This window comes from Lepidochelys kempii, chromosome 10 (genome assembly GCF_965140285.1).
Source record: "Lepidochelys kempii isolate rLepKem1 chromosome 10, rLepKem1.hap1, whole genome shotgun sequence".
In the NCBI taxonomy this organism is placed as follows: domain Eukaryota; kingdom Metazoa; phylum Chordata; order Testudines; family Cheloniidae; genus Lepidochelys; species Lepidochelys kempii.
In genome coordinates, this window is record NC_136389.1 from 83,980,308 (window position 1) to 84,002,094 (window position 21,787).

The following is a 21,787-nucleotide window of genomic DNA, read 5'->3' on the forward strand; positions in this document are numbered from 1 at the left end:
CACGTGCTTGACCTTTAGTGTAATTTTCTGTATGTTTTTCTAACTGTATTTTAAAAGAAAAAATAAATTTACTAGCGTAACTAACCACCATTCCTCTTCTCCTCCCCTCCCCCCAATCCATCATTATCAGGGTTTGTACCATGAACCTACAGCACAGGCTGCTACCACTTGAGCTCCAGGGCTAACTTAACTGGCAGCAGGAGGCTGTCGTCCCAGAGGGAGGATGGACTTCTGGGTCCACGAAGAATGGAGTTAAATCCAGCCTAGCCTTCTGTTCATCTCCAGGACTTGGCATTCCTGCTTCATATGGTGAATCCGGGGGATGGTGCAACTGGAGCCAGGTACTTACGTGGAAGGGATGGGGAAGAACCCAGCCTGGTTTCTGCCTCATGCAGGTGCACCCAGAGGGGGCTATGGATCTATTAGGGCCATCTGCTGGGTCCAAGGATCCCAACTCAGTCCCCTTCCCCCACAAATTACAGCTGTTCTGGGGCAACCCCAGGTATAGTATCTGCTAATGATGATTTGGTGGTGGTGTGAGATGAGCACTTTGGAATGTTATTGTGTTCAGTTATTTTCTCATGATGAGCTATGTAAGCAGGAGAAGGGAAATGGCAATTTTTAGTAATTTATATGTCAGCAAAAAGTTGAATGGGATTGCAGGGAACAAAGAAAAGGCACTTCCCTAGCTCAAGCCAAATATCAAAGGCTGCTGCAAACAATGAAGGTCTGAGTGTGTCTCAGAAAAAGGTCAGAAGAATCCTTTATAATAGAAAGTGCTATACGATCAGTTCCCTCCATAACTATTTCACCCACCATTTACTATTCCCCTTCTGTGGTGGGATGCCACAATGTTTTGTGCCTGGAACACTACACAGTAGTTTTTAGGAGGGTAAGTGTGAATAACATCTCCAAATGAACCAGAAGGTAACCTTTGCTCTTCCCACGTAAATTTCATTATTTTCTGATCTGGACCTAGCATGTTCGTTCATGCAGATGTGCTAGTGCTACGTAAAAAACACCTCTGGCTGCTGGCATAGGTAATCTTTGTGAATAGTGGGAAATCATTTATTTTGCCAATTCAAGAATAAAAATAGAATAAAAATGTGTTACCTAAGAGCATGGAGAAGATGGGAATCTTTGCAGACACTGCACAATTAAGGTAAAAGTTTTTTGGGGGAGCAATTGATATGAACTTTGTGGTATGAGTGGAAAAGATCCATTTTGAAGATGGATCTCTGAATGCCTTAATGAGGCCAGACAATTTTTCTGTGCTTTCCAGCTTCCTTCTAATTTTCTAAAATGAGTATTACCTACATTTAGTTTCCCGTGTCTTTAGACTTAAGTAACTGTTATGTATTAACATTATCCAGGGTTTTTTCCCCTGTGATTCTCATCTAGAAGAGGAAACTTATTGGGTAAAAACAACATGTTTGCACTAATCTTGTTTATATCAAATGCAGAGTTTGTCTCTCATGATTCATTTTAAGTTCAGACCTTCTCTGTCAAATGTTTTAAATACTGCTGTTATGGAATAAATTCATTTAACCCAGAAAGTTAAGCAGCAAACCACCATACAGTTTAAGCCCCAACTTCTGGGGGAAATGTCCTCTGTATTTCAAAATCCTCCTTGCTGTTGCAAGAAATAAATGAATGCTTAAATAGCCATTGTGTACGTAGGACCTACAAGGTTGCTTGTTCGGGTGGTATATATGTATCCATAGTGAACAAATGGAGCACAAATTAAGAAACACAATTTAATGCTACCAATACCAATAGTATACAGATAAGGAAGTGAAGCAGAGCTATATTGTTGGGTGCTCTATGTGAGAAGCTGTGGGCAAAAGAAGGGGGAGGAAGATAAAATGTTTACAAATGGAAAAGGAAAAACCAGAAAGACAAAACTAATTCTCAAGCTTCCAAAATCATTTTTTTAAGCACTAATTCCAAGTGAGTAAGCAAAAAATAAACAAAAGATTCCTGACAGCATCTCTTTAAATTTTGCTCTCTCTGTTGCCTTGCCTGCAAAAGTTTCAAAAACAGTGGAAAGGTATGCCAATAAAATTGTGGCTTGCTTTAAGTTAATATCAGAATTAAAAACTGCTGCAAAGCATGCAACTTTGATAGGAGCTTTTGGGAAATATAGATGTCACCAATTACAGTGACAAAGGAAAACAAGAACATTTGCCCCACCAGCACATCTGCAGTTGTGTACTGTATTGAAAACCACAAAACTAATGTTTAGTAATGAACCTAAATTTCAGGGCTCTGGCAGGCTGCTTAGCATTTAAAAGATATATTTACTGGAGATTCCAGATGGAAAAATTATAACTGGGGAACGTCTGTCCCACTTCCATTTTTAGGAGACAGAAGGAGATTTCAAAGGGAAGGCACAGAATCAAGCTTAGAATATTTTTTTCATTATCTGAAAACAGTTGTGAGTGTGATGTAAGATTTTTTCAATCCCTGGATCCCTCAGTTTACTGTAATTCTATGGAATGGATATAAGTCTTCCAGGACCTTAACTTGATTAAAATGAGATTGGTGGAGTGAAATCCTTAACATATTGTCATGCATAAGATCAGTCTCTTGCTTCAAACCCATTTCCCACTGCTACATGGGGTGCATTTCTCCTGACACTGCTACCCTCCTGGATGCCTGGAGAGCAAGGAAGAGATCATCTGCTCTGCACTCCATATTCTAGCCTTGTGTGAAATCAGAGAGAGACAACCACCTCTCAGATCTAGGGATTCCACAGGAGTCATGTGTGCTTCTGAAGTATCACCATTGTACAATAATGACTTTATAAAGAGGTTATAAATACTTCCAAATCCATGTTTTTCATGCGGCTGGGCTAATGCCTCTCTCCCCCTTCACCGTTTTCCTACTGACTATATTCTTCAACATTAAATTAAAGCAACCTTAATCCAACACTCTAGTGGGTATTTTTATCATGCTATTTTGGTTAAATCCGTGTTACAAGTATTAACAAACTACATACCCCTTGGAACGAGACTGCTGGCTACCACCATAACCTGTTTTTTTCTTCTTGGATTCTCTGAAGAATGGTGGTCTTTTCCTCTTCTTTCCTTTGTTTGTGCTGTTGCAAAAATAGCTAGAAGTTGTGTGTGTCTTCTCTATCTCCTCACTTTCACATTTTCCAGCGTCCGTGTCCACAGTGTGGTAAGAGTCAGTGTCTTCTACAAAAGGACATTTTGTTAAAACTAATGCAACTGGGACATGGTCTGGGACAACTTCCACAAAATAATTCCTAGAGCAATCTTGATTTAAAAATTGTCAGTGATGGAGAATCCACCAGAACCCTTGATAAATAGTTCCAGTGGCTAATTACCTTCACTGCTAATAATTTATGCCTTATTTTTGGCCTGAATTTGTCTAGCTTCAACTTTCAACCATTGAATCAGGTTACACTTTTCTCTGCTAGATTTACAGTTGACCAACACACGAGTCATTGGAGAACTTTAGTCTGATTTGTTCACCCATGCTACAATGCTAGCCCATAACTAGTTGATGCGAATGGGAAAATTACAGTGCACGATACACCTCAAGGCTGAAAATCTCCTCTATGCTCCCAGCCATGAAAGGCGTGCCAACAGATGAGCAATCTTACTTTTCTTCTCTTGTTCTTACCCAGGACATCTGAAGTCCAGTTATCCACCACTGTCTATTTCTTAAGATAGATAGTGAATCTCTCCTCTTCCACCTCCCCTCCCACCTCTTAGTTAAGGATGCTTCTGTGCTCTGAAAAGCCACAATTTTTAAAAATGAAAGTTTGAACACAGGCCATAAAGCTGTATTTTAACATGGACCCCTTATTTATGTAACTTCATACAGAGAAAAGGCTTTTAAATAAAAAGCACACCCATTTGGATGCAAGGCATACTATACCTGGCAGTGTCCATTCAGAGTACTTTTGCATGACTTGAATTATTTCTGCACCATACTTTTCCAATTTGTCTTCTGTAACACCATCAATCTGAAGCAAAACCTCCGAGTCAGAAGACAAGGTTTCTGTATGCAGATGTAAAGAAATTTTGATTAGATAAAATTTATATCAGACAAAACAGATTTTGCACACTTTTAAAAAAAAAAAAACAAAAAAAAAACCAAAGGAACATTTGTAGATTTAAAATTCAGGTAAAGTGTAGACAGGATTGAATCAGACAACCAGATGTATTTTCGGAATTTTGTTGGAAGATGGGCAATATGTTGCCCATCAGTAGGATGTCAGAACTACCAACTCCCATTCATATACTAAACAAGGAACAAACAATCAGAGAAAATCTTAAATACTCTTTCAAGAGCTCCATTATAGAGCTTAATACGCAGTAGACAAATAGCACTTAATCATGCCCATCAGAGCACAGTTTAGGAACGGGGGTTTAAAGAAATCAGGGCAGAATAGCGCACATGCCTCTCTTCCAGCAGATCGCCTCCCAGTTAGTTAGCATGTACACTACTGTCAGCAGTAAGCTGAAGGATGGAAGTCAATCAGTGTGCTTTCAAACTGTCACAAAGCGTGCCCGCCACCACCAAGTGTAAGCCCACCCTGGGATGAATCCTGCCCTGAACCAGAAATAGCCTACTGCCCCCATAGGAGTTTTGGTCATGAGGATAAACATTACCTGCTATTCTCTTGAGTGTAGCAGTGTTAAAAATATTGAAGTAATGGACAGCAAAAACTTTTCCAAGAGTTTTGCAAACATCTGTAAGTTCCACAAGACATTTCTTAACCATCTCTTCCCGTTGTGACATTTTTGTCACTGAAGCCCTTTGCTTTCGAATACTGCTGGCATTCTCAGTTTCATAAAACTCCACCTGTTAAAATAAGAAATTAAATAAGTGATTAATTTATATGAGAGAAATTCCAGAGCCGCTGAACAGCAGATATCTGGCCTTTAACCAGTAAAAACAGGTATTAAAACTGAAAAAAAAATTTTTTTTAATAACATTTGTTATTGACTTAAGGTAACTGTTTACCCAACAAGAAGAACAACTCTATACAAGATCCTTTTTATGTGTATGGGGTTTTTCACCAGGAATCCCAAAGCCACGTGGTTAGTAGGCACAATCCTTTTTAAAAGAATTGTGGGACTGAGTTCACAAAAAACAGGAAAAAAACAAAAAAACACACAGCAAGTTTGGGTGGGGGCTGATGGAGCTGGTGGGACTATTGTTGAGGGCTGGCTGCTTAAAATGGCTTCTCTCTTTTACCTCTACGTACACAGGACTGCTCTGAAAGGGGAGTTACCGGTGCACTGGCTATGCAGCCTCTTGTAGTGCAGCTTTCCTTGGAGCTTAACACTGGCTGGTGAAGAGGGCTGAGGAGCTGCAGATGGACTGGGGTTAGGAGAGAAAGGAGCAAGGCAGAAACAGCCTCAAGGAAAGGAGAGAGTTGCTTTTTTCCTCCACTTAACTAGCTCCTTTTGAGTCCTAGGGATCACAGGATTTTGCCAGTTTTGTTTCTCCCCTTGTGGGGTGTAACCCAGTTGATGCCCCCTTATGAACCACTTTTTGAGTCATGCCCTACCACTTGAGAAGTGCTTGGTTAGAGCATTGGACTGGAAACCAGACCTACCGCATACTATTTCCTACAGGTGACAAGTAATTTCTGTACCTCAGTTTCCATCATCTACAAGCAGGTTATACTAGTACTCTTGACAACTCACCAGAGTTTCGTAAAGTTTAACTAATGGTTGCAAAGCACCCTGAAATTATTGAATATATGAGATTATAGAAATATAGTTATTTTTGTTTTTAAACTATCCTGGCACTCAATGTAAATTCAAAGCATGTTCTTAAAGCAGAGAAGAGCAACAGTTTCATTTTAATTTAAGAAGGAAACACCAATGTAGAATTAAAGTAAATTTGTTACACACCTGTAGATATCCATCTAGGACAGCCTGCGCTTTCTCTCCTACCGTTACATATGCTACTGCTTGCTCGGCAGCAGTGATATACAATTCTTCCTCAAGAATCTTATCCAGTACCAGCTTTCTAAACAGCCTTTCCGCATTATGTCGTGAGTAAGCAGCTCCCTTCCCAAATATACCAGACTGAATCCTAGCACTTTTCGTACCTGTTTAGTAAGAACAAACAGAATTGGTCTAATAACCAAGCCAGTAAGTTACGCAACTGTAGAAGGCTATGGAGCCATTTTGCACAGCCCATTCACAAAAACCTGAACAAGTGGCAGAAGCTTGAAGACTTACAATAATTATCATTTTATCTACACTATATAGTCCAGTTAAGGCTAGGGTTTTTATTTATTCTAGAGCACATGCCATATGGATTACTCTCAGAAAGGAACCCTATTGGTATATATCTTGTTTCTAGCTTCTGCCTCTGCTTTATGGGCCCTCTGGCATACAGCCTACACCAAATTTGAGCGGTAGAACAGAACTTACCCAAGAAAATGTCAATCATCATGTTCAACGTATACCTTCCAGAACTTGCATTTCTTCTCCCCATTTGTCCACAATGCTCTTGAACAAATCTTATAATACTTTTCACTTCATTCGTCACATTTCTTGATTTGTAATCCTATCACAATAGATTTGATTAGAAAGATTTGTTTCCATTGTAACTAATACCATTTGCTACTGACAACTTTGTTTCTCACTGCTGGGCTTTTTCAATCATAAATTAATTCTGATCCACATACAGATTAGTTATTGCCTATTTACATTGATATGCCATTGGCATTGGGAATTTTAGGTTAGTAAATAATCCTTTGAAAATGTAAAAGGATCAATAAAGTTAAAGAACATAGATATTGCAAAGCAATTTTATTGTTGTACAAAATTGATACAGTATTCCAAAAGACTGGAAAAGGGCAAATATAGTGCCAATCTATAAAAAGGGGAATAAGGACAACCCAGGGAATTACAGACCAGTCAGCTTAACTTCAGTACCCAGAAAGATAATGGAGCAAATAATTAAGCAATCGATTTGCAAACACCTAGAAGATAATAAGGTGATAAGTAACAGTCAGCAAGGATTTGCCCAGAACGAATCATGGCAAACCAACCTAATAGCGTTCTTTGACAGGGCAATAAGCTTTGTGGATAGGGGGGAAGTGGTAGATGTGGTATATCTTGACTTTAGTAAGGCTTCTGATACTGTCTTGCACGACCTTCTCAAACAAACTAGGAAAATATAACCTAAATGGAGCTACCGTAAAATGGGTGCATAATGGGCTGGAAAACCGTTCCCAGCGACTAGTTATTGGTGGTTTGCAGTCAAGCTGGAAGGGCATATCAAGTGGGGTCCCGCAGGGATTAGTTCTGAGTCCAGTTCTGTTCAGTATCTTCATTGATTATTTAGATGGATGGCATAGAGAGTACACATATAAAGTTTGCAGACAATACCAAGCTGGAACGTGCAAGTGCTTTGGAGGATAAGATGAGAATTCAAAATGATCTGGACAAACTGTAGAAATGGTGTAAAATAAATAGGATGAAATTCAGAAAGGACAAATGCAAGGTACAATCAGTTGCACACATACAAAATGGGAAATGATTGCCGAGGAAGGAGTACTGCAGAAAGGTAAAGAAAAAAAAACCAAACATAATTATGGGATGTATTAGCAGGAGTGCTGTAAACAAGACATGAAAAATAATTCTTCCACTCTACTCCATGCAGATTAGGCCTCAACTGAAGTATTGTGTCCAGTTCTGGGAGCCACATTTCAGGAAAGATGTGGACAAATTGGAGAAAGTCCAGAGAAGAGCAACAAAAATTATTAAAGGTCTAGAAAACATGACCTATGAGGGAAGATTGAAAAAATTGGGTTTGGTTAGTCTGGAAAAGAAGACTGCAAGGGGACATGATAACAGCTTTCAAGTACATAAAAGAGGAGGAGGGAGAAAAATTGTTCTCCTTAACCTCTGAGGATAACACAAGAAGCAATGGGCTTAAATTGCAGCAGGGACAGTTTAGGTTGGACATTAGGAAACATTTCCTAACTGTCAGGGTGATTAAGCACTGGAATGAATTGCTTAAGGAGGTTGTGGAATCTCTGTCATTGTCTAATCTGCTCTTAAAAATCTCCAAACACCTCTCAGGAATGATCTAGAGAATTCTTAGTCCTCCCATAAGTGCAGGGGACTGGACTAGAAGCCTTCTCAAAGTCTCTTCCAGTCCTACGATTCTATGATTCTATTTGGTTTAACAGAGTTTATACACTCAAACTGCAAGAGTACTGTTCGAGTATTGTGTTGATCAAGTTAACTAATTTTAAAAATATCCATATAGGATTTACTCAACTCAACAGTAACGAGAGTTGGATGCATAAATTCTAGTGCATCCAAATGATAATATACTATGTAGAGTCTACATTATTTTATTCAATATTATCATTGGTTTAAAACTGAGAAGAGTGTGGGGTAGTGCACTGAGCACAGGATTAAGAAATAAAGTCCTTTGGACTGTAATATTGACTCGCTGTGGAAACAAACACCTTTCTGCCTCAGTTTCACCATCTGTAAAATGGTATCATACTTACCTACCTTGAGGTATTATGGGGATTAGTGTTTGAAGTCCTCTGCAGTTTAAAAACTAGATGTACTAAATTCAATCAGCAGACTTATTAAAGAATCTTACATTTGGTGTGGAAAAAAGTCCTCCTGCACTTTTTCCCACCAATTAGTTTTTTCTTAAGGTAACAGGACTTCCTTTCTAAGGCACTTAAAAACTATTTCTTAACTTTTCTTGAAGACAGTAATTTATACTGCAATTGAATACCTTTTTAAAAGTTAATTCAGATAAAGGAAAATATGAGTAACGAGTAAGTAGGTCAATATATATGAATTAAACCTGGCCTTTATTTTGTGGATTATTAAAATTGTAATATTTATTTGAAAATGTCATCTACTGAATTACTAGGAGCACCAGATATTTAAACCAAATATCGGTAGATGCTTGATTGGCCTGCAAAGCTGGACAAAATGGTGGGTTTAAGATATCCATCAACCCTTTTGTTTTACTCCTGTTCACACTAGCAATCTATTGGTCAACAGACCTTGACCTGGAGAGACTGCAAACCCTCTCCTACCCCAAAACTCCTACCCCAAAACAAAGCTGCCTTCGAGCCCTCTTAGACAGTAGCTGGAGGATTCCACCTGTGGGGGAGAATTCCTAGGTGGCATAGCCACCACAGTGAGTTCTGTGCCAACTTCTTCTGGCACAGTAGGCATGGCTGGGAGAAAAGAGGTGTTGGAGGGTATCGTTAAACTTCCCAGTCCCCAGCTGCTCCATCAGTTCTTGGGGTCCAAATGCAACTAGTGTAAGTCTGTTCTAGGTTACACCTTGGGACCAACTCAAAACACTTGGTATCACAGGGCATGAAGGATCTCACTCAGTATCTCTGTACTGCCTTCTAGAATATATTATCAAGGGGTTTTTTTTGTTGGTTTTTTTTTTTTTAAAACCAACCTTAAGAAAAACACCCCACAATTTTAAGAGCTGAAATTTACAGATGTAATTTTTTTACCTTCTTTCTACAGCAGTTGTCACAAGTTACTTCTGGGTGTTCCTTACAAAAGGAAAGATTAAAACCAGTTTCCCCAAAGTAAGCCAAAAGCTGTATTCTCCGGCATTCATGTACATTCTCACAGTAATGAACCATACTGTAAAGGTTGTCAAAGTGGGTTTTTCTTGTTTGGCTGTTTCCATCTTTTTCCACTGAAATAAAAGGGATGCATTCATTGTATTTGTTACACAATGTACACAAAGGCTAAAGTCATTACTGATCAAACAAATTACCTCAAGCACTTAGATAAAAGTAGTCAGCTACCTAGGCAAAAAAATACATTCTTAGCCAGTCAAGACATCTCATTCCACTTTTAAGAATTTAAGAACATGGGGGAGAAAGAAAGCCACAGAAATGCTCTCAGTATCTGCCCCAAAAGTAGAAGTTGGGAAATTCTGCAAAATGAATACATTGGTTGGGTTTTTAAACTAAAACTAAGGTATAGGTAAAGAAAATTTTCAGAGAGGGGAACAATGAAAGCATGCTGGGGGGACTCTGCAACTACAGTGACTCAGTCCAGCATTATATGGCATTCTGAAGATCTTTAAAATAGCAAACTAATATGTAAATAGAACAGGACAAAAACTTAACACTGACTGAATTACTTATTTCCTGTCATAACATTTGATATATCAGAGATGGGAGCCTTTGCTTACTTTGTATTAGCCTTCTGAGCCTGGTTACATCACTATAACTATAGAAAAGCACACAGTGAGAAACTTCACCATCTCGTCCAGCTCTGCCAGATTCTTGATAAAAACCTTCCATAGATTTAGGGAGAGATGCATGAACAACATAGCGTACATCTGGTTTATCAATTCCCATGCCAAAAGCAATTGTTGCACATATAACCTGGAATAAGAGCCATAAATTATTATACAATCATAAAGCTAATGCAAGCTATTCATACAGCAACTTTACACTATGAATGTATTGTGATCATTCATATGTAGGGCCCTACCAAATTCACAGTCCATTTTAGTCCATTTCATGGTCATAGGATTTTAAAAATTGTAAATTTCATGATTTCAGCTATTTAATTTCACAGTGTGGTAATTGTAGGGGTCCTAACCCCACCCCACCCCCAAAAAAAGAGTTGCAGGGGGTCACGGATTGGTATTGCCACCCTTACTTCTGCACTGCTGCTGGCAGAGTGCCGCCTTCAGAGCTGGGCACCCAGGCAGCAGCTGCCGCTGTCCAGCTCTGAAGGCAGCACAGAAGTAAAGGTGGCAATACTGCGACTCCCCTAAAGTAACCTTGCAAACCCCTCCCAACTCCCTTTTGGGTCTGTGCCCCCAACTTGAGAAACGCTGGTCTCCCATGAAACCTGTAGCGTATAGGGTAATAGCACACAAAAGACCAGATTTCACGGGTGGGGGGGGAAGGGAGGAGACCAGATTTCACGGTCCATGACGCATTTTTCATGGCTGTGAATTTGGTACGGCCCTCCTAATATGATCCTGTATTGAATGCAAAATTAATTTTGGTGTATCCCAAGAGGAGTAAGACACATTCAGCCAAAACATATTTACAAATGTCAGCTACTTTCCCAGAAAGAGTCTAGTGGTTAGAGCACAGAACTGAGAGAAGATCCGAGCTCAAGCTCCTGCTCTGCCATAAACTTGCTGTGTGACCTTGTGCAAAAACACTTAACGACTTTGTGCCTTATTTTCCCCACCTGTGAAAGGGTGCCTTCCCTCACAGCAGTACGACAATGCCTCAAGTCCTTAACCTCTGTAAAATTCTTAAGTATAATATTTATTACTGTTGCTTATAAATATTCCACGTAAATGCGATGCTGACATTAGCACTTCCCCTACAGAAGGGCTAGCAACTGTTTTCTGACCCTCTATTCTGCACAGTTATTTAATTCCATGTCTAGTCATGTAAGATTTTTATATCAACTTTGGTTTCATTTTTTATGTGCATTTTGCTCTAGTTTACACTTTGAGCTTTTGTGAGAGTCCCACATTCTTCCTGTAGAATCTCTATTAACCTTCTCATTTGTTTTTCCTTTTTACCTGACACCCATCCTGATTAATCCATTTTCGTTGTACAAGATCTCTAACAGAGTCACTGAGGCCAGCATGATAGGCAAGTGCAGCAAGACCCTTTTCCTGTAGAATTTCAGCGGTTTTGTTACAGTCCTGTCGTGAGAGGCAGTAAATTATTCCAGAGTCATCTGTGAATATAAAGAGAAAGTTTGTGCTGGAATGTAGGTTCTTCTGTTTCACAAGGATCAACAGCCTTCTCAGTCAACCCAGCTTTAATAAAATCCATTAAGAGTTTGCTAAAAAAATAAACATTTGCATGGCAAAGGCAATTTTCTTATTTAGATATTTTAACCTACAAGTCCCTGCCATCCCTTTTTCCTATTCATTCCCATCAGGAACCTCTATTTTAAGGTGTCCCACTGATTAAACTTAAGTCATGGCATCAAAGAACTAAATTACTCTGCCTCCGGCATTTTGTTCTTCTACATTTACCAGTACTCTCAAAAGGCATAGGAGAGTAGAGTTTTATGTACCCACTATTGCCTTATACAAGAACTGTAATTCATTGAAATGTATATGAGCACATCCATCTACAAGAAGATTCAATACTCACACGGATGATATTTTTTGATCCATTCCAAGCAGTCCAATGCCACCCTTTTTGGCTTTTTGGGCAATACATCATATTTCAAGTTATGCCTGTTAAAGCTCATAGTAAACCTAAAACATAATGTCCAAAGCATGTTAGCATCATATACATAGTATATTTTTAAAAGAGGTGCTACAAGTCTTCAGAGTAAAAGGTCAAAGCAAATGAGACTAGATTGTCATTGAGAACATAATTTTGAATCCAGGATATTAATGAGTGACCCTGGTATTGCACAATTTTGCACTATGTAGTAATCTCCATAGGATAGGAATTGTCTCGACGGACTCCAAATTAAGATTAACTACTACTTCCTCCCCTAAACCTCTGAATAGGGGTCTTTTTTCATTCTACCTGGCCCTGTTGGGATTGATTTTCCTCACTTTTTGGATCTGGGATCACTTCGGTAAATGCTAGTGTTGTTGTGTTCATCCTATGGCTGGGAAAGCAGGCCTACTCTCTGCAGTACATAAACCAGCAGGACAAACATGCTCAGAGACAGAACACATGGTGAAAATTGGTGAAATTTGGTGAAATTTATATATATATATATTTATATATATGGTGAAAAGTGAAATTTACCCACCTTAATTTTTCCCTTTTAAATCCTGACATGCTTAGAATATGAGGATTGTTATATGCATTCTTCAGGGCATGAACTACACTAGATGACATTTCTTTTACATGTCAACCATAAAAAAGCCCAAATGTCCACATCAAATCTACCATTTGATTGTTAAGATACCAAATCTTTATGCACTATTTAAAGTGACACCTGATTTATCTATTTGTGAAGCCTGATGTACACTGGTAACAGAGTTTGTAATGGTTTATAACTCCAAAACCTATCAAATGCATGCATTGAAGCATATCTGTTTCTTAATAACAGACTATCACAGTTTCCAAGAGCAATAGAAATTTACCAGATCTGATGCTAAAGAACTATGGAGCAGATTATTCACCCTGAGTAGCACCTTACTTCACAGATAGTCTCTTTGAAGTCAATAGATTTAAGGAGGACAAAATTACTTCAGTTTTTCTATTGCACGCAGTGCAAATGCAATACAGTCCAGATTTAATTTGATACCTTAGTTGCACTGTTTACCACATTAAAAAATCCTTGCCATACTCAAGCTTTGGAATTTTCCCACTAAATGCTATAGATCGTATTCTTTACCAGCTTTGCAAGGTTTTCATGACAATTTACCAGCCCAAAAATTACAATTTACCCTCCCATCCTTTCAATGATAAAGAAAACTTCATGACACTTTACTGTGTGAAGAGTTGGTGTCCCCAAGTGGGGAAAGAAATTTGGGAAGTCTGCTCTTCATTTTTAACCTTTTTCGTATTTAATGGATTTTAAATTCCATGTACTCCATCACATTAGATACAAATATCTATATTTTTCAGGTGACTGAGTAGGGATTAACACAAGTTCATTTCTTAAATTGAAAGTGAAAATTTTTCTGCCTAGAGATGAAGTGCAATTTATACAAATTTTTCTTAATACTTCCAAACAACTTACACCTGTGGTTTTAGCATCTCAAGTTGATTTAGAATATCCTTTTGTACTCTGGGATTAGCAGTTGCAGTAAGAGCCATCATAGGAACAGAGCGAAACTTCTGGCGAAGCATGTTCAGCCGTTTATAGTCTTGACGAAAATCATGGCCCCACTAGTTTAAAAAACAAAATTAATCTTTTCACACTCTACTGAATAAAGTTTTCCAACTATTTTGAAATTATGGATATTTCAAAATAAAAATCAATAGGTATCTATCTACCTGACTGACACAGTGCGCTTCATCAATAACGAAACGTGCCAATAGGTCCCTCTCATACAGATTTTTCAGGGCTGAAATCAGTCTGCCACTTGAACAAACCTAGGTAGACGCACCACCAAGTGTTTTTAACAGGAAAAACATTAAAACATAATTGTTAGAATATAGATATTCAGGCCTGTCTGTAAAGGCCTATTCTCTAAGAATTTAGGTGTATTCTTATCACTTGGCTAGTTATAGAGGTATAAAAGAAAATCAAAATCACTGTCTGCCAGTGTAAGAGCCTTCTCTTACTGTGACCGTCTGAGGCCCTGTTCTTAGGCTAAGGCCTTTGGCTAACCAGCAGAGGCAGCCATAAGCTGGGAAGCGACCGGTCACATCCTCACATTCCGAACTAGTCACATTGAAATAAGGTGCTATTGGGCTGTTAGGAATACAATCCTGTCCTGATAGTGCCTATTGCCTCCAGAGAAAGGGAAGTGCCTAGAAGATGTAAAAGGAAACTTAGTTTGATAGCATCCTGCCTGGCAAGAACTCACTTATCAATAGCTGGGATGTGAAATCCTCACTTCTGTATTTTTTTGTCTTTATAGTTCCCACTTTGCTATTGTTTATTTGCATGGTCTCTATCTGGTTCTGTGATTGTTTCTGTCTGCTGTATAATTAATTTTGCTGGGTGTAAACTAATTAAGGTGGTGGGATATGATTGGTTACATAATCATGTTACAATATGTTAGGATTGGTTAGTTAAATTTCAGGAAAATGATTGGTTAAGGTATAGCTAGGCAGAACTCAAGTTTTACTATATAGTCTGCAGTCAATCAGGAAGTAAGGGTGGGGGAAATGGGAACAGGGAATGGGGGTGGGGAAATTGGAATCATGTTTGGCTAAGGGCAGAAATGGGAACAGGGACACAGGTGTAAGGCTCTGTGGTGTCAGAGCTGGGAAGGGGGACACTAAGGAAGCAAACTGGAATCATGCTTGCTGGAAGTTCACCCCAATAAACATCAAATTGTTTGCACCTTTGGACTTTGGGTATTGTTGCTCTCTGTTCATGCGAGAAGGACCAGGGAAGTAAGAGGGTGAAGGAATAAGCCCCCTAACAATAATCACCACCCTATTTAATTAAGAGATTATGAAACTAAGGATTCTGTAGAGAGGTGGTTTTTTGTTTTTGTTGTTTTTTTTTTAACTGCCTACAGAACCTTTAAAGCAGTCTTTAATGGTCATCATTCTAGACAGATTTTCATGAACAACTAGAAAACTGATGTGGAACTAAAAATCCTTATTTTTTTATCCAGCCAAAATTCTGTTTTAACAAGCAGCGTTAGGGAATCCCACAGGTTTCTGTGACTGGCCATTTAAAGAGCCTATTTCTCACCAAATCAAATGCAAAATTGACTTGGGGGGAGGAAAGACTCATTAGCATGACCCCTCCACCACTAAACAGCTCCCCCAGAAGGCTTTCAAGGAATAATCAAAGAGACAGCATTTCATATTGACGATTTTTACAGTAGGAAATTAATGCAGCAGAATAGTTCCTTTGATATTGATCTGTAACCAATTACTTTGATTGGGTGGATAACAATTATTGGTTTGCCCCTGTAATCTCTCTCAAAACAGCCATATGAATTTTGGCTGAAAATGAGAGTGCAGCTCCTGGATCTGTTAGACTTATAACAGGTTACTCTATCCCAACCAGCTGGGGAGACAGACTGGTATACATTCTAGAAAGGATTATTAACATGGCAGTCTTTCATTTCAAATTTCACCACTTACTTGGTTGTGCTTTGTTTGGGCTGTTCTTTGATTCATATTAGTTACAGACAGGCAGCATCTCACAGAATTATCTAAAGATGTTAGTAGCTTATCCCTTTGTAATGATTTTTTTGTTGTTTCCTGATAGATGTTTGTTGCATTTTTTTTTAAATTTAGATGCATTAAAAATTCTTACAAAACATTTTCACTAGTAAAAATCTTTGTTTTGTTGCCTTGATGACACTTTTCACTTTTAAGATAAATACAAACCTTCTCTGGAGTAACATAAAGAAGTTTTATTTGAGGATCTTTTTTTGACAGCTGTATATAGATTTTTGAAGCCTCAGCATCAGTCCTATCACCAGTCAGATAAGTAGCAGAAATCTATGTGATATAGAAGAAAAAAGATATTTAGATTTCATCTAACATCCATTTAACTTCAGAAATTTCTTCTTAATGTAGCATTTAACCTGTTTCTAAATTAAAAGCACACCTGGTCTGTATTCATACATTTTGTCACTTAATACAGAATTTGAAAAAAAATCTTGAAAATGCTAAATACATGCAAAATACAAAAACCTAGTCATACTACAGGCATCACAGTGCTCTCTAGCAATCAGGCAAAAGAATGGGAATCAGAACTCCTTTGTTCTGCTCCAAACTATCAAGGAAGCACTGTGTGACTTTGGGAGTCACCTACCTACTCTGTGCTCCAGTATTCCCATCAATAAAATAGCTGTAATGATACTTGCTTACTTAATAGGTGTCATAAAGCTTATGTAATATTTGTAAAGTGATTTGAGATCTTATGTGAGAAGCACTGTGGATATTCTTAGAAGACACGAAGTATTTTTAAATAAAATTAATATCTTCCCTAGTACCCACAAACATATAATAATGTGGTGCCAGAACAGATGACCCATATTCCAAGGAAGAAAGTAATTTATACTCTAACAATTAACTTCAGTATAAACAGTAAATTGTAACATATGAATTAGACTCTGCTATGAAAGAGAGACAAACTTACTTTGAAAGTGTAATATAATCAACATACAGGGACAAATCCTGGCCCTCAGCTCTGCTAAGGTGGAGGAAAAAGACAGCTGCAGCTCTCCAGTCGGGAATTCCTCCAGTGCAGGCAAGTCCCCAGCAGTCACAGAGCAAGTATAGCTGGGTCTTACATCACCACCCTTGCAGCCTTCAGCATAGATGTGTTTGTTGGCAGCAAGGAGGTGTGGTGAGAGAGCATGGACAAAGCACTCTGCTCCAGCATTCCCTGGATGGCAGGTTGTCACTTGGGGATCATAGCCAGCCAGAGTAACAGTTTGCAGTTTAAGGACTTAGGATTGGGAAGTTGTAGCATGCTCCTGTTTGCACCTCTCCCCCACCTTAGTTGCACTCAGCATTTTGCCCTTAAAATGTATTATCTATTCCCCAAAACAAAAACTATTCAACTGTAACTGTTTTTTTTTAGAAAAGTGCTCAAAATGTCCACCAATATAACCAGTAAAAAAGCCACCAGGCAATTCCTAGTTAAATTCTCAACCATCCTTTGCAATGTACCACCATGATTATGCTTTCTCTAAGTGCCTTCCCGCCATGCATGCCATTTTTCCAGCAATGTTGAGCAGCCACAGCTGTCACTGAAGTCAACAGGCACTGCATGTGCTTAGCTTCCCGGAAAATATTGGGTTGCTTTTTTGTGTGTCTAAACATGGCCTTTGGAACCTATATTTAGGCATTACATTTGAAAGTTTAGCCCTAGCAATTATTGCTTGTGTGCATTCACAGAGTCAATGATAAAATTGCTGGTTACTTCTAATTAGTCTGATTTACAGTTAGCTGATGTGACTCTTGTTTTCCCTTTCCTAGGTATTTGTACAATGTATGTATGCTTACTGGTTCTCTGTTCAAATATGCAACTATTTCATATACAAAAAACAAATAAAAAGAGAATAAAATTCATCAGGAACAATTCAAACCTTTATCCCATTCCTTAAGTGCAAAGAAATTGTTTGAACTTACATCCAACGTCATTAGCTTCTCAACTTGATCTAATATCAATGACCTCAGTGGAGAAATTACAATAGTGACGCCAGGGGATAAACAGGCTGGTAGCTGGTAGCACAGACTTTTACCACCACCTATATAAAATGCAAGGCAAAATATATGATTATTTAAGGTGGAAAAGATGGAATCAAATTTGTTAAGTTCATCTCAAAATGTAGGTGGGTCAAATTACATATCTAAAAAATTGAAGGCCCAAAGAAGAGTTTAAATTATGGATTTGAATTATAACTTTGTTTTTAAAACACTATTCCCTGAAGTGATTACAATATTGCATTAGCGTATGTGAACCAGATAATGAAACCATTTTAACTGTTGAAGTGGAGAGAATTGCAGAAGTAAACAAAGCCTAAATAGTGAAAATTAAACTCCTCAGATTTAAGAATAAAAGAAATTTGTAATTTACATGAGGATTTTTGTTCTATTAAATATAATTTTAACCTGATGTCTTCTGAAGTACTCTTATAAAAAATATCATGTTCTAGAGTTCAGCATTCAAGTCTCATTTTACTGCAGTCTTTGTCCTCTTAAAACTTATTACCAACGGGGATGCAAGTTATATCACTAGGTAACTTTAAAATTACATTGACATATCTCAACTGTTCTGAAGTCTTTAAATATAATAAGATATTCTATAACCTACAATCTCATAGCAGAGTTACCATGTGGATTATTACAGAAATCTAATAATCTAAAACTAAAGACAAAGGCTAAATAAATTCCAGGGTTAGTGAGATATCATGAATCCTACAGCCAACAGATTCTGGGAGCATAGTAATGTATTATCACTTCCCCAAATGTAGGGAATTTATTAAGCTTACCACAAATTCTGTTAGTCTTCCTATAGGAACTGAATCTGTATTAATCTCTATAGCTTCTGATCTACTTATCAGAAGTTTGTGCAAGATGTCATTGTGACGATGTGACTCAGCAGGGAGTGGGGAGTGTTGACCTGGGAATGTGCCCTGGGGATGGGAGACCTGAGAGCCTGTCACCTGAGCCAGGAGGGGGAGGGGGAGGTGACACCTCCGCCCAGGAATGTGAACAGAGGCTGCAGCAGGGAACCTGCTGGGTGGGTTTAGTTTTCAGTTTGGGGCTGGGTGGAGGAACACAGGGAACCCCAGGGCTGGGGTCTAAGCTCCCTGCTCCCCCAGAAGGACGTGATTGAGGGGTCCTGGTTGTACCCACAAGCTCGGTTTGGGACTGTTCCTGTTGTCCAATAAACCTTCTGTTTTACTGGCTGGCTGAGAGTCTCAGTGGATCCCAGGAAGAGGGGTGCAGGGCCTGGACTCCCCCACACTCCGTGACAACTGGTGGCAGCGGTGGGATTCGAACCCACGCCATCGAAATGACTGGAGCCTAAATCCAGCGCCTTAGACCACTCGGCCACGCTACCATGGCAGAGGTGGGATGTACTGCACCCCGTGAACGGCGCTTCCTGCAGTAAGTGACTGGGGAGCCGTAAAACGAAGGGGAATTGACGGGGACCAGGCGTGCTGAAGATTCAGAGAGAGACGGTTTCGGGGGGCGGTTAACCCCTGGGAATGTGTGACCAGAGAGAAAGACTTTTGCAGTAACAGGGTCCCCCAGGGGATTGCAGCGAGCGGTCCCAGGGGCGGAGGAGTCTGCAGCTCGACCCTGGCAAAGAGTCGGTGACCTCAAGAAGGACGGGCACACGAGGGGCTTTTCCTGGAAACCGTGGGAAGCTGCCCGGCCTGCGAGTGGCCAGCAGGGAGATGTACGCTAAACGCCTGAAGAGCGACCTGGTGGAGCTGTGCAGGCAGAGGGGGCTGCGCATCGGGAGGTCCACCAAGGAACAGCTGATTGCCCAGCTGGAGGAGAGGGATCGCTTGGATGACCCGATCCCTGTCCCTGAGGGAAGCTGCCCGGGGGACGCAGCGTGGGCCCTGGGGCCTGACCGGGCTGGGAGGGGTCAGACTGCTGCTGAGGACATCCCGAGACCCTTCCTACCTATGTCCGGGGGAGGGGTTGGGGGAAGCCCAGCGAATACCGAGGGCACCCTGACCCCGGCACCCAGCAGGGGATCCTCCCAGCGGGGCTCCCCATCCCTGGAGCGGAGGCGGCTGGAATGGGAGAGGGAGATGAAAATGAGGGAGCTGGAGGATCATGAAAAACAACGTCAACATGAGGAGAAACAACGTCAACATGAGCAGGAGGAGAAGGAGAAACAACGTCAACATGAGCAGGAGGAGAAGGAGAAACAACGTCAACATGAGCAGGAGGAGAAGGAGAGGGAGCGTCAGGAGAAGGAGAGGGAGCGTCAGGAGAAGGAGAAACAAAGACAGCATGAACTGGAGCTGGCCAGGCTGAGGAGCAGTGGGACCCCGGCTGCGGTGAGTGAGGGGGGACCCAAGACGGCAAGGAACTTTGATAAGTGCTTCCTGGCCCAGCGGAAGGAGGGGGAGGACATAGATAGCTTCCTGACGGCCTTTGAGAATGCCTGTGAGCTGCACAGGGTTGACCCTGCAGACAGGCTCCAGTTTCTCACCCCCTTACTGGACCCCAAAGCCGTGGAGGTGTACAGCCGAATGACAGGGCCGGAGGCAGGGGACTATGAACTGTTCAAGCAGGCCCTGCTCCGTGAGTTTGGGCTGACCCCCGAGATGTACCGGAGAAGGTTCCGGAGTCAGCGTAAAACGCCTGAGGTCACCTACCTACAACTGGCCAACCGGATGCAGGGGTATGCCCGCAAGTGGACAGCTGGGGCCCGAGCTAAAGAGGACCTGCTGGACCTAATCGTACTGGAGCAACTGTATGAACAGTGCCCTTCCGACCTGAGGCTGTGGTTGGTGGACAAAAAGCTCGAGAACCCCCAGCACGCAGGGCAGCTGGCCGACGAGTTTGTGAACAGTCGGTCAGGGGGTAGCCGGGAGGAGCCCCAAAAGAACAGGCCCCCCCCGATGCAGAGAGAGAGTCACCAGGGGGCCTCCCAGCGGGGAAATAGGGAGAACCCCCTCCCAAGGGGAACGCCTGGCGTCGGGCCCCTCCGACCTGCTCGAGGGGACCAACGTGACCTGAGCTGCTATCACTGTGGCCAGAGAGGCCACGTACGGTCCCAGTGCCCCGGGCTCAGGGACAGACTGAGCAGACCCAACCTACCCAGGGTTAACTGGGTAGGGACCCAGCTGGACGAGGGGCAGACGACCCAGGAAAGGGGGCCTACCAGTTTACCACCTGCCCCGGAGGGAAGAGTACCCCAGGCCAGCTCCACCAGAGGGCTGGAGGCTCTGGACTCAGGGTGCTCAGTTTACAGGGTGGGCGCGGGGCTGTCCCTCCGGAGAGAGTGCCTTGTTCCCCTGGAGGTGGATGGGAGGAAGGTCAATGGATACTGGGATACGGGCGCGGAGGTGACGCTGGCCCGGCCCGAGGTGGTGGCCCCAGATCGGGTGGTGCCCAACACCTATCTGACCCTGACAGGGGTGGGCGGGACCCCATTTAAGGTGCCCGTGGCAAGGGTACACCTGAAATGGGGGGCCAAGGAGGGCCCCAAGGATGTGGGGGTACACCACCATTTGCCCACTGAAGTTTTGATGGGGGGAGACCTAGAGGACTGGCCAAGCAAGCCCCAGGCCGCCCTGGTTGTGACGCGTAGCCAGAGCCGGCGAGGGGCACTGCGCCCTGACCTCGGGGAGGGTATCACACCGGAGGCGCAGGACCCTACCCTGGTGGGGAGGGAGGGCCGAGGGGCACGGCTCAGAGAGGCGGAGGCCTCAGACCTGGCCAGCGAGAGGGAACCGGGCCCCGTCCCTGCCCCAGCTGCTGAGTTCCAGGCCGAGTTGAGGAAAGACCCCTCCTTGCGGAAGCTCAGGGACCTGGCCGACCTCAGGGTGGTACGGACCATGAGGAGAGGCTGCCAGGAGAGGTTCCTGTGGGAGAAGGGGTTCCTGTACCGAGAATGGGCTCCCACAAGGGAAGTAGAGTCCTGTGGGATCAGGAGGCAGCTGGTGGTCCCCCAGAAGTATCGCCGCA

At 41.6% G+C, this 21,787-nt stretch overlaps 1 protein-coding gene and 1 non-coding gene across 3 annotated transcripts in view; both read right to left on the reverse strand.

The window, feature by feature from the left end:
• The window catches only part of BLM (BLM RecQ like helicase), a 40,263-nt gene that overhangs the window by 1,339 nt on the left and 17,137 nt on the right, over positions 1-21,787 (reverse strand). For both annotated transcript variants that reach the window (XM_073304563.2, XM_073304564.2), the window contains exons 9-21: positions 17,756-17,874; positions 16,001-16,114; positions 13,976-14,074; positions 13,719-13,867; positions 12,161-12,267; positions 11,575-11,735; positions 10,210-10,405; positions 9,515-9,705; positions 6,429-6,564; positions 5,901-6,100; positions 4,647-4,839; positions 3,910-4,032; positions 3,002-3,200 (exon numbers count right to left, since the gene is read on the reverse strand). In XM_073304563.2, coding sequence (XP_073160664.2) covers positions 3,002-3,200; positions 3,910-4,032; positions 4,647-4,839; positions 5,901-6,100; positions 6,429-6,564; positions 9,515-9,705; positions 10,210-10,405; positions 11,575-11,735; positions 12,161-12,267; positions 13,719-13,867; positions 13,976-14,074; positions 16,001-16,114; positions 17,756-17,874 — 1,987 coding nt within the window. The remainder of the gene's footprint in view (positions 1-3,001; positions 3,201-3,909; positions 4,033-4,646; positions 4,840-5,900; positions 6,101-6,428; positions 6,565-9,514; positions 9,706-10,209; positions 10,406-11,574; positions 11,736-12,160; positions 12,268-13,718; positions 13,868-13,975; positions 14,075-16,000; positions 16,115-17,755; positions 17,875-21,787) is intronic.
• TRNAL-UAG (transfer RNA leucine (anticodon UAG)) lies at positions 19,112-19,193 on the reverse strand. Its single transcript has one exon. It is a non-coding gene; the product is annotated as a tRNA-Leu (tRNA).